Consider the following 13,789-nt stretch of genomic DNA (forward strand, 5'->3'; position numbering starts at 1 on the left):
TTCTAATTTGCAGCCACCAATCAGTAGCTCACAAGGCTACCTAGATAGCCTTTTCAACAAATGATATGAAAAGAACAAAACTAATTTGATTATAGCAGTAAATTGGAAAGTTGTTTAAAATCACATACTCTATTTGAATTATGAAAGGTAAAAATGTGGGTTTTGTGTCCCTTTTAAGGGACTTCAAAATCAAAATGAAACTTAAATCATTTAATTTAAAAAAAAAAAAAACAATTTTCAGGGGTCAAGTCCTACAAAATAAAGTGTGGGAACTCACCAAGACTTTCACCCACACACAATATTGTTTTACACACGCACACTGTATCCATATGTATCTAATCTATACACTTTGGTTAATTAAAGCAAATTAAAACCAATGAAGGGCTAAATGTTTGCCTTTGGGCCTGAGGATGGACACCCATGGTTACATTATTACATGGCAGGGGTGACATTTTTATTTGTAATTTAGGATTCATCTGATACTGAATACTGAGAAGCCAGACAAACATTTTTTTAGAACACACAAAGGTGAATTACATTGTTGCAAAAATGTCTGTCATAAGGTGCTCAACTCATGCTCACTTCAGGAATGTTGTCTCAAAGGAACACAAAAGTCTACTTTAAACTTTCATGATTCAGATATACAATTTAAAAAAACTTTCCAATTCACTTTCATTAGCTAAATATGCAAATATTTGTACATGCACACTTTCTGAGGCACCAGCTGCTACTGAGCATGTGCAAGGATTCCCAGAATATACGTATATGCATATTGCGATTGGCTGTTGGCTGTCACATGTCAGTGGGAAGTAACTTTAAAATGTATCGAAAAAAAATCTATTACTCATCTGATATTCAGACTAAGGGCCTGATTATAAAATATTCTCTGGGCTTGTGAGATTCTATAAGAATGCTCTCCAGGCCTTCTATTTCCCACGTAGAATTCTATAAAGCCACTTTTACCCTGAAAACAGGTTGTCTCGTTAATGGGCGTATACTGCATTTTTTTATGGGAAGGAGATGCAGACATTACTAAAGAGCACAATGAAAATCGTAATTTAAAAATCAGGCAAAACAAATAATTGAACCATTCACACAAAAATAGGTAGGAATTTTTTTTTATTGTTAAGGTGCATCGAAAATTGTAACAAAATTGTTCACCAAAAATGTAAATGTATGTAAATTACACAGGAATAAATCGTATTAAATATGCACAGCGTAAAACGTAATTTAAGTACTTACAAGTATAACATACAAAGCGTAGTTGTTGTTTTTTCGTAAAATGGGCTGAATATGGGTGTTCCATAGGCATATCTATGAAACTGTCTATTAAATCCCAGTGTAATTCTATAAAATTTTCGCCCAAAAGATCTGTTTTTTCTTGCGGCTTAAAAGATGCCAAGCTTTTAGCAAAATACTCGTAACACTAATTGCTCTGAAAGGAAAATGATGCTTACAAAAGTAGCAGCAATTTGAAAGGACCAGAAAATACAGTAGATTTGCATAACCAACAGATGTATGATAACAAGACAATTCAATAGCACTTAGTCTGAACTTCAAATGAGTTGTAGATTTTTTTCTGACATATTTCAAAGTTTTGTCTATGTCCACTCCTCCTGTATCATGTGACAGCCATCTGCCAATCACAAATGCATATATGTATATTCTGTGAATTCTTGCACATGCTCAATAGGAGCTGGTGACTAAAAAAGTGTAAATATAAAAAGACTGTGCACATTTTGTTAATGGAAGTAAATTGGAAAATAGTTTAAAATTGCAAGCTCTATCTGAATCATGAAAGTTTAATTTTGACTTGAGTGTCCCTTTAAGGTACAGTTCACTGAAAACAGCGCAATTTGATGTGTATTAGGCATAATATTAAAGTTTTAACATACACCGGGATCTCCTTCTGTACTTCGTACTCCATTGCAAACTTTTACATAGCAAAGCGCTCTCATTATTTCTTTGGGAGACATCTCGCCACTCGCAGGGATAGACCCTTTTTTTAATAGAATTCCATGAGGGCTGCCCTTACAAATGTCGGTGTAGAAAACCACATCTAGACCAGATTTTATAGAATTGGCCCCAAGTGCTTTTGCATTGTCTTTTCATTATGTATATGTTGATTATTAAGTTCTAATGTCTTTAGTGGTCCTTTAATAGAAGTAAATTGGAAATTTTCTTTTGTTAAATTGTATGCTCTATTTGAATCATGAACGTTTCAATTAAACTTCTGTCCCTCTAATAATTCAACAAGTACTGTACTGATTTAAAGGGACAGTCTAGTATAAATTAAACTTTCATTATTCAGATAGGACTTTTAATTTTAATCAACTTTCCAATTTACTTTTATCATCAAATTTGCTTTTTTCTCTTGGTATTCTTAGTTTAAACTAAACATAGGTAGTCTCATATGCTAATTTCAAAGCCTTTGAGGGCTGCCTCTTATCACATGCTTTTTAAATCTCTTTTCAACACAAAGAGACAGAAAGTACACATGGGCCATATAGATAACACTGTGCTCAGGCACAGGGGGTTATTTAAGATTTAGCACAAAACAATGCTAAATTTAAGACAATAGATAATAAACAGTCACAGTCATGTGATCAGGGGCTGGAAGAAGGTTCCTAGATACAAGGTAATCACAGAGGTAAAAAGTATATTACTATAAATGTGTTGGTTATGCAAAACTAGGGAATGGGTAATAAAGGGATTATCTATCTTTTAAAACAATAACAATTATATGGTAGACTGTCCCTTTAAATGGAGTGAATTATTTTTTTAAAATTTAAATATGTCATCAATATGACTTGTACAAGAGCCTAGTGACATTATGCACTGATGTGTCTGTGATATTGTAACGACACGGGCACACAAATTCAGAATCTTTACATTTTCTATTTTCCTATATCTTCATCAGTATACCTTTTTTTCGAGAAGAGTAATATTGATATTATAATATTAAAGGGACACTGAAGCCAATTTTTTTCTTTTGTGATAGAGCATGTAATTTTAAGCAACTTTCTAATTTACTCCTATTATCAATTTTTCTTCGTTCTCTTGCTATCTTTATTTTAAAAAGAAGGCATCTAAGCTTTTTTCTTGGTTCAGAACTCTGGACAGCACTTTTTTATTGGTGGATTAACTCTATCCACCAATCAGCAAGGACAACCCAGGTTGTTCACCAAAAATGGGCCGGCATCTAAACTTACATTCTTGCATTTCAAATAAAGATACCAAGAGAATAAAGAAAATTTGATAATAGGAGTAAATTAGAAAGTTGCTTAAAATGTCATGCTGTATCTGAATCACAAAAGAAAAAAATTGGGTTCAGTGTCCCTTTAATGTAATGAATGTTTTCCCCCTGGTTCAAACACATACAGTATTTGTGCTTTCCCATATGGGTTGCCACCTTAAAAATCAATGCTGCTTTTTGGTCCTGAGGTTGGACACACCTAAATTATATTATCATATTTTGTTTGACTTTGTGATGTTGGGGCTTTATCTAAAACATCTGAAAGCAACAATCTGCAAAGACAAAAAGGGTGATATAAAGAGAAAAAAAGGGTATCCCTGAGTTTTATTTCACAATTGGCAAGATCTTGCGCATGCTAGCAACTGCACTCATACAATCTTGCCAGTTTACCAGGACTCAAACATTTTTTTTTATCTTTTGAACACAAGAAAGCATAAGAAAGGGGGAAAAAAAATCCACCTTAAATTTTTAAATGCTGCTATGGAGTAGATGCATTTAAATTAATGAAACAGCCCTATGTAAGTATCACATAAACATTTACCAGGGCACACACTGAGCCTTTAATTGAAAACAGATGTTGGAGCTGAGGTTTCCAACCTTTTCAGATATTGGGCAAAATTAAATTTGTCATACACTTTTATTGTAAGAGCTATTAGTCAAATATATGTACAAATGTATTGCCAAAATGTCAAATAAATATTCTTAAAGGGACATGAAACCCAGATTGTTTTCTTTCATGATTCAGATAGAGCACACCATTTTAAGCACCTTTTTAATTTACTTCTATTATTAAATCTTTTGATATCTTGTTGAATAAAAGCTCAGGAGTGTGCATGTTTCTAGAACCCTATATGGCAGCAGATGTTCAAGAAAGTAATCCATTTGCAAGAGCACTTATTCATGTCATATAGTGCTCCAGACCCCTACCTAGGTATCTATTCAACATGGGAACAAAGCAAAATGTATAATAGAAGTAAATTGGAAACTTTTTTTAAATTGTATGCTCTGTCTGAATCACAAAAGAAAAATTGTGGGATCCATATCCCTTTAAGTGACACAAATCTACATATATACTGTTACACACAGACAGAAATGTATACATTAGATCTCAGCATGCAAGAATGAGTTAATTTAAGAGAAGCAAATATGTGCTTCACCTGGGGACATATTCCTATTATCAAAAACTCACCAGCATATAAATAAATCCCACATAATCTGTGTGTGTAAGGGGGGGGGGTGGGGGTAGCAATACATTGTAAAATATATGTCTCTCCTAACCCAGAATTTTGCAGTCATATAAAAGCCCTCCAGCTACATTTTGCCTTTATGAAATTCTTTGTGGGACCTCTCTGCACTAGCAATACTTAAATAACCTCACAAAACCAGAGAGCTTTAGAGAATCTGGCTCATAGACACTGCATAGGATCCCTGGGACAAACCTGGGCTACAACCTCAGAAAATATGATACAGTTACTTGATTTTTACCTTTGGGATTTGGATTTTATTTACCAATTTTCATGTCTTAAAAATTCAATATATTACTCTAAATAATTAGCAACAAAACAAAAATCAACATCACAATGCCTGAACACTGAGAACATTCGTATGTTAAAGATGAAAACGGTATCCCCTTTTCCATTACATTGTACCAGCCAGCAACTGCAGTTCTCATTGTTACTTACACAGCACAGTCAGGATGTTTAGCAGACTCCAAATAACCAGCCTCCTTTTCATTGCTCTGAGATTGCAGAAAAGCATCATTATTATCCCTGCAGATTTCACAGACAAAGCAGCAGAGCAGGTCCTGTGTAATGTTGATATTGGAAATATGAATGACTTGTGAGGTCAGGTCGGCACAGAGAGTGTGTGCTGTGCTGTGTGAGTCTAACCCAAACAGCTATGAGGTGGAGTCACCAAAGTCCCATGTTTCATATTATATGTTTATATACTCCCCCCTAGGTTATGTGATTACAGGGCAGACCTTTTAACTCTTTCCTGTCTGTGTGTGCCTCCCACTCACTAAATTGCTTGTTGCTAGACTGTGCTTTTGTTTTGTTTTTTTAACTACTTGAACAATTTTCTTTAAATATTATTATTTTTATTTTTTTTTCTGAATAAATTAATATATAAGTTTGCCTTTGTAGAACTGTCTATTTTGCCTAAGAAAATTGTGCAGAAGTAACAAAACTTCTGTAAATTGACATTGGTGACAAAACATGTTTGTTATATATTTGTATGTATGGTTCAACTACCTTTATAAATAGTTGTGTTATTATCAAATATTATATGGTTTCATCTTTAGTATTAAACTATATATATTAAAAGTGCAGTCATATAAATACATTTGTGCTTTCAGTGGGACATCTGTTTAGTTGATGTGGTTTATAGACCAAGTTATCACTAGTACACAACGTTTTAGTGGGCAAAGAGGGACAATGGATGCTGTTCCTGATAGATTAGCAGCACATGGTTAGAAATTGTTAAGAGTATGTCATTTTTGCATGACTGATCTCAGCTTAAAATTATTCGCTGCAAATGGGTTAAGCCCATTGGTAAAGTCTTGCTAGTGAGCTTCAAGGATTGTAACTCTCAACCAGGAAATAGCAAGTGATTGGTGGCAACATGCAACTGATTCTCCTGATTCGCTGATTTGGCATGCCCTGCTCAGAACCTGCCATCTTACATTTATGGCCTGTCAGAATTGTTTTTTACCCCTTTGTTGGAGTTAGACAAGTCAGCAAGCAATGCATTTGAGTATGTCATATTTGCATATAAATGCTATTGCAATGTTCTTAGTTCTACATGCAGTATGTATGTGCATACCACAAATGTATTTGCATCGTTCTTTTTTATAGATTAAAGGGACAGTCTAGTCCAAATTAAACTTTCATGATTCAGATAGGGCATGTAATTTAATTAACTTTCTAATGTACTTTTATCATCAAATTTGATTTGTTCTCTTGGTATTCTTTGTTGAAAGATAAACCTAGGTAGGTGTTTATGCTAATTTCTAAGCCCTCTTATCTATGCATTGGACAGTTTTCCACAGCTAGAGGGCATTAGTTCATGTGTGCCATATAGATAACATTGTGCTCACGTCCATGGAGTTACTTATGAGAGGGCACTGATTAGCTAAAATGCAAGTCTGCCAAAAGAAGTAAAATAAGGGGGCAATCTGCAGAGGCTTAGATACAAGGTAATTACAGAGGTAAAAACTGTATTAATATAAGTGTGTTGGCTGTGCAAAACTGGGGAATGGGTAATAAAGGGATTATCTATATTTTTAAACAATAACATTTCTGGAGTAGATTGTCCCTTTAAAGGAAAAAAAAGATAATATAATTGGAGAAGATAAATGGATTTCCCTAAGGTCTTCATACAAGAGAGGGATTTCCTCTTTAATTTGGCTTATCTTCAAAACAAAAAAGGGACATGTATGGGGTTAAGAGAGAAAAGGGAATTTACATTAAAGGCAACAGTACACTGGGACTGTGCAAATTATTAAAGGGATAGAAAGGTAAAAAATTAAATGTTCATGGGTGCATCTCAATTTGAAATATAAGCATTTTGGCAACATACTTTCATCAGCAAAAATGCCTTCTGCGGCATAGGCAAATATCCTGTGAGGTACCGTGCACTAGTTTAAAAAAACATGCCTGCTTAGAGAGCTGGCTGTGTTGTGTATTGCTACTGAAGCAGAATTTGTATCATACAAGCCACTGCTGACTGTCTGAGAAGGTGTGGTGTTTGAATGCTGGTGCACGGTCCTCACAGGATATGTGCGTATGCCGCTGAAAAAAAGCAATAACTTTTACTAGAAGCATTTTTGCTAATGAAGATATATTTAAAAAATGCTTCTATTTCAAATCGAAATGCACCCATGCACATTTAATTTTTGTCCTTTCAGTCCCTTTAACACACATTGCAATATAATATAAAACGTGGAAAGAAATAAAATAAAGTTACTGTTGCTCTTTATTTTAACAAAGAGATCTTTTACAAAATCCCAAATGGCAAACTTAGAATGTACTTAGCCAATCACTGACAAGCAAGCAAGACACTGTGTATACGTCTATGCTTCAACCCACTGCTCTATAGTTAGGCACAGCTAAAACTATATTTTCATGAGTCAAATAGAGCAAGCAATTTTAAACACATTTCCAATTTACTTCCATTATCTTTTTTGCTTTGTTCTGTTGGTATTTATCATTGAAAAATATACCTAGGTGGTCTCAGGAGCAGCAATGACCTACTGGGAGCTATCTGCTGATTGGTGGCGGCACATATTTGCCTCTTGTCATTAGTTCACCTGTGTTTAGCTAGCTCACAGCAGTGCATTGTTGCTCCTTCAATGAAGAAACAACAGAATGGCGCAAAAATAAGTTAAAGGGACAGTAAAGTAAAACTAAAACTGTCATGATTCAGATAAAGCATGCAATTTTAAACAACTTTACAATTTACATCTGTTATCAAATTTGCTTTATTATCTTGGTATCTTTCATTGAAGACTAAAACTAGGTAGGTGAAATGTGTGGGTTTATGCACTTTTTATAATAAAAAAATAACAGTCAGTTATAAGGTCAGCTTTTTGTATTCAGCAGCTACCTGTTATAAGGTGACTAACAAATTAACTATTACTAGAAAAGCACAAAAGAAAAAATGTGCAGAAAAAGTTTGCTGCACCTTTAATACTATATAAGAAAGTGCATAAAATACAAAATAAAAAAATAAAAATATGGTGTCAAAATTGTTTCATATATACCTCATTCACGCCACATACATGCTAAGTTAAAAATACTTAAAGGGACACTGAACCCACATTTTTTTCTTTCATGATTCAGATAGAGCATGACATTTTAAGCAACTTTCTAGTTTACTCCTATTATAAATTTTTCTTTGTTCTCTTGCTATCTTTATTTTAAAAGGAGGAATGTAAATCTTAGCAGCCAGCCCATTTTAGGTTCAGCACCATGGATAGCGCTTGCTTATTGGAGGCTTACATTTACCCACCAATAAGCAAGCATAACCCAGGTTCTTAACCAAAAATGGGCCAGCTCTTATGCATCACATTCCTGCTTTTTAAATAAAGATAGCAAGAGAACAAAGAAAATGTAATAATAGGAGTAAATTAGAAAGTTACTTAAAATTGCATGCTCTATCTGAATCACGAAAGAAAAAAATTGGGTTTAGTGTCCCTTTAACTCATAAATGGAGCATATCAAGGTAACCTGAGGATATAATGCCAAGATTTTCATTAAAATATGTTGACTGTATTAGTCAAATTATTTCATTTCACTATCTGCGGCTAAGCTCCTTCTATAGCGGGAGCTGTATTTATTGTTATACTGGCTAAAGAAATATATCAGGACCGAGTTATCAAATCTAGGAGTAAGCGAAATTAAAAATTAGTGGACAGTGCTCCTGACATGTACGCCCCTGACGCGCGTTTCACATCACGCTTCTCTGAAGTAAATTGGAAAGTTGTTTAAAATTACATTCTCTATGTGAATAATGAAAGTTTAATTTTGACTTTACTGTCCCTTTAAAAAAGGGGTTTCATCATAAATGGTAGGAAACAAACAAGATTACCATACACAACGTTAACCAGACATAGACAACTAGGGGGCATAGGGGTGCCCGACTTACTGAGCTATTACGAAGCATCGAGACTGTCCCAAAATGCATTGTTAGGATCCTCAATAGAGAACTTGGTTTGGAAGGAATTAGAAGCAGAGATAGGAGAGCTAGATTCAGCGGGAGACCTGATATGGGATAAATCACTACAACAACACCAGATCAAAAATAGCTCCCCCACTACAATATTCTCGTTTAATCAGTGGAAACTGCTAGTAAATAAGAAGGGATTATTACCGGAATTTTCTTATAAGATGCCACTTAAGTACCTCATCCCAGCCGAATATAGGAAACAACTAGACAAGTGGGAGAACAAGGGCCTTTACAGGGTAGGAGACTTATTGACAAAAACCAAACTGATGACTTTTAACCAAATACAAGAAAAATTGGCGCCCATTCCACTGCAATGGTATTTATACCTGCAGATTCTATCGGCTCTAAATAAATATATACCAAATATACACAAACAACCCAGCACCACTTTGGAAAGGCTATGTTGCACCGCCACTAGGCCTGAACAATCTATCTTGCGGCTATATCTTGCTATACAAAACTCAAAAGATCATACTAAGTTACCGGTTATGCTTAAATGGGAAAAAGACTCAAACACAACACTAGAAACACAAGAATGGCAAGAGTTGTTTTACTCTTCATGCAGGGGACTAATTAGTGCAGATTTGAGGGAAAATAGTCTCAAGACCATCTTTCGGTGGTATTTAACTCCGGTCAAAACATCACACTACATGGAAGGCAAGAGCAAAAACTGTTACAGGGGATGCAACTCAATAGGTACCTATCTACACATGTGGTGGGAATGCCCTGGGGTAGCCCACATTTGGACCACATTATCAAACTACCTTAGCACACTCCTAGACGAACAGGTATCACTAACTATATCCCAGGGGTTACTAAATGCCCCGATCCCCACTCTCAACAAACACATCAACACTTTTATTAGAATACTTTGCACGGTTACGAGGGTGGGTATAGCTAGATATTGGAAGGAGGGGGTACCGACATGGCAAGAAATACTAGGAAGATTTAAAACGACATACTCTCTACATGAAACAGCAGCAACAATACTAGGGACGGTAGACATTTTTCACAAAATCTGGTTTTACTGGATAATGCACCCACCATAACCTAGCTGACTTACTTTTGTATAAGGGACAGAGAATGTATACTAAATAAAAAACAAAAAGAGAAAAGTCATCTACACAGGTCTAAACAAGACACAGAGCTGGTTGTTAAAGTAGCATGGCTATAGAGGAATCTCCTTCGTCATAGATAAGGGTAGGAATAATAAATTAAAGAAAAGAAGTATTTATAAGAATTAGTATGGACAAATGATTGTTAAATTCGAAGTGACCACAAGTTATATCAGTTTATTTGTTAACTGTTTGATGGTAATAAGAAACATGTACATGTAATAAATGTTTTTTATGAGAATTGCAACAGGTCAGATACCCAAGTCCCAAGAACTAAACATGATAGCATGGATAATTGGGAAACGCTGTTTATTGAGAAGGTTGTGTATAATTACCTGATGTAATATTGATATAACCAGTGATATAAGACATGTACTATGTTTAATGCTGTTATTCCAATAAAAACCATTTTAACATAAAAAAGGGGTTTCATGTCCCATTAAGTGCTGTGGAATGACTGCAGAGAGTGACCACTGGAAATACTCTGAAGTTGATGCATATTAATGATAAGTACTGATTGAGCTGTTCCGCTGTTTTGTCACAAGTTGTCGCAATCTTAAATATTCGTTTGAGTTGTATTTTAGCTTTAATGCATAACAATGTTTTTATGCATTATCTAAATAATGTAGCTGGGTTGAATTATGTTATATACAGTGTGCTATTTAGTGTTTACCTTATGGTGTATGAACAAGGTACTAGTACCCAAACACACTAAACTGCATTAGCTAAGTGTTTTAAAATGTACCCGGGTTTTTGCATCATTGTTATAAAGCAAACTATCGGCCAGATTACGAGTTTTGCGTTATGAGGGGTGCGGTGCTAACTTGCACGTTATTGTCACCACTCACTTACCTACAGCGCTGGTATTACAGGTTTTTATAAACCCGGCATTAAAATGCAAGAAATGAGCGTAGAGCAAAATTTAGCTCCATACCGCACTCCAATACCAGCGCTGTATAAACCCTAAGCTAGATACAATGTAACTATTAGTTATATTGTAGCTAGCTTAGGGTTTATTTTATAGGTAAGTATTTAGTTTTAAATAGGAATTATTTAGTTATTAATATTAGGTTTGATTTAGATTTAATTTAATTATATTTAAGTTAGGGGGTGTTAGGGTTAGACTTAGGTTTAGGGGTTAATAAAAATAGTATAGTGGCGGCGACATTGGGGGCGGCAGATTAGGGGTTAATAAATGTAGGTAGGTGACGGCGATTTTAGGGACAGCAGATTAGGGGTTAATAATATTTAACTAGTGTTTGCAAGGCGGGAGTGCAGCGGTTTAGGGGTTAATATGTTTATTATAGTGGCGGCGATGTCCGGAGCGGCAGATTAGGGGGTTAATAATTTTATTTTAGATATAGCACACAAAGAAATTTGGTGTGTGTACACACACCAAAGTAGCGCAAATTACCTGAAATTTGACAATATTATAACTAATATAAATAATATAAACCATTCAGAATCTCAAAAATATGAGTAAAAATTGACAAATATAAATAACACCAAGTCCGGTGATAAAAGTACACAGGATCTTCCTTATGCTTGATCCAGTCAGGTATATAGTCAGATAATGCAAAAGGCTCCAGCAGATCCTCTAAAACAGGTGTTTCCATAGACCTTGATTGCAGGAGCGCGGACTCAAATGCAGAGTATAGGCAATTTAATATAAGATACACACGACAAATGGCCACTCACAAGATTAAAAGGTTAATACAGCATATGTGTAACATATACAGTATAGACTTGACAGCTCAAGCCGTTATCTTTCTTATCTGTGTCACAGAGATGCAAGATTTCTCCTGTCTCTCCCGTAATCCTAACGATTCCCAGTAGGCAAACAAAGTTCATGCAGTGTCACAAGCGATGTAAAACGTCACCGGGATTGAAGCACTGATAACCGGGGCATAGATCTCTAGTGGTTTGCAGAGGTCGTCTTCAAGCAGGCAACAATTTTTGAAGGCACTAGATAGTGCAAACAGGAAGGCTGACACCTGCAGTAGTCAGCTAACTGGATACTGATCCTGTATCAAGGTAGAGACCAGTTCTCAGGTCACAGGTAAGGTCACAGGGAAGTTTGAATCCAAGTATCAAACAACAGGCTGGAGATATGGTGCAGGCAAACCAATTGTGATGTAATGGTTTGTATAGTTCTTTGTGCAGATAGAGCAAATTCAATCTGAATAATCAGGCAGAAAGACTCCTCCGTATAAAAATGTTAAAAGAACTTTGTTTGCCTACTGGGAATCGTTAGGATTACGGGAGAGACAGGAGAAATCTTACATCTCCGTGACACAGATAAGAAAGATAACGGCTTGAGCTGTCAAGTCTATACTGTATATGTTACACATATGCTGTATTAACAATTTTATTTTAGTGTTTGCGGTGCGGGAGGGCCTCGGTTTAGGGGTTAATAGGTAGTTTTATGGGTGTTAGTGTACTTTTTAGCATTTTAGTTATGAGTTTTATGCTACAGCTTTGTAGTGTAAAACTCATAACTACTGACTTTAGAATGCGTTACGAATCTTGCGGGATAGGCTGTATCGCTCACTTTTTGGCCTAAAAAAAAAAGCTTGTAATACCGGCGCTATGGAAGTCCCATTGATAAAAGACTATACGCAAATTGCGTAAGTTGATTTGCGGTAAGGCAAAAAAAGTGTGCAGGGCAGCTGTACCTACAAGACTCGTAATAGCAGCGGTAGTAAAAAAGCAGCGTTATGAGGCTTAACACTGCTTTTTTTACTCATAACGCAATACTCGTAATCTAGCCGTATATTTTTTATCACATATTTGCTACCCTTGATTGTTTAATGCATTGTGACTTTGGACTTGAATATCTGAAGTCTCTGGCCATGTGAAATTCTCAAACAGAACTCATCAGTATTATATGATGGCCATGTTAGAAATCTCTACATGTATACATTCTAGGGCTCACAAAAATTGGATTTAAAAATTGGATGAAAAAAATAAATGAGATATTGAAATTAACATCTCATTAAAAAATCTTAAAGGGACAGTCTAGGCTAAAGTAAACTTTCATGATTCAGATAGAGCATGTAATTTTAAACACTTTTCCAATTTACTTTTATCACCAATTTTGCTTTGTTCTCTTGGTATTCTTAGTTGAAAGCTTAACCTAGCAGGTTCATATGCTAATTTCTTAGACCTTGAAGCCCACCTCTTTCAGATTGCATTTTAACAGTTTTTCACCACTAGAGGGTGTTAGTTCACATATTTCATATAGATAACACTGTGCTCTTGCACGTGAAGTTATCTGGGAGCAGGCACTGATTGGCTAGACTGCAAGTCTGTCAAAAGAACTGAAAAAAGGGGCAGTTTGCAGAGGCTTAGATACAAGATAATCACAGAGGTTGAAAGTATATTAGTATAACTGTGTTGGTTATGCAAAACTGGGAAATGGGTAATAAAGGGATTATCTATCTTTTAAAACAATAAAAATTCTGGTGTAGACTGTCCCTTTAAAGCAATTGTTCTGCAAAACTTGTATTTTATTCAAAAATTTAATTTCATATAAATGGTATTATTTACCATGTTAGACCTGAATCAGTCAAAGTCAAACAACATGACATTCAGACACGCTCATTACTTTCAAAGGGAAACGTCTGTCATCTCCCCAGATTAGTTAAACGGACGTAAAGTGCAAGAAGTTTCTAATATGCATATGAAAAAG

General features: G+C 35.3%; 1 protein-coding gene across 1 annotated transcript in view; it reads right to left on the bottom strand.

Moving 5' to 3' along the window:
- Window positions 1-5,160, bottom strand: part of CD34 (CD34 molecule) — a 136,276-nt gene extending 131,116 nt beyond the window's left edge. The window contains exon 1 of the mRNA XM_053706685.1: window positions 4,939-5,160. Coding sequence (XP_053562660.1) covers window positions 4,939-5,017 — 79 coding nt within the window. The 5' untranslated portion in view covers window positions 5,018-5,160. The remainder of the gene's footprint in view (window positions 1-4,938) is intronic.
- Window positions 5,161-13,789: the final 8,629 nt, after the last annotated feature.

Source organism: Bombina bombina, chromosome 3 (assembly GCF_027579735.1).
Source record: "Bombina bombina isolate aBomBom1 chromosome 3, aBomBom1.pri, whole genome shotgun sequence".
NCBI classification, from domain to species: Eukaryota; Metazoa; Chordata; class Amphibia; order Anura; family Bombinatoridae; genus Bombina; species Bombina bombina.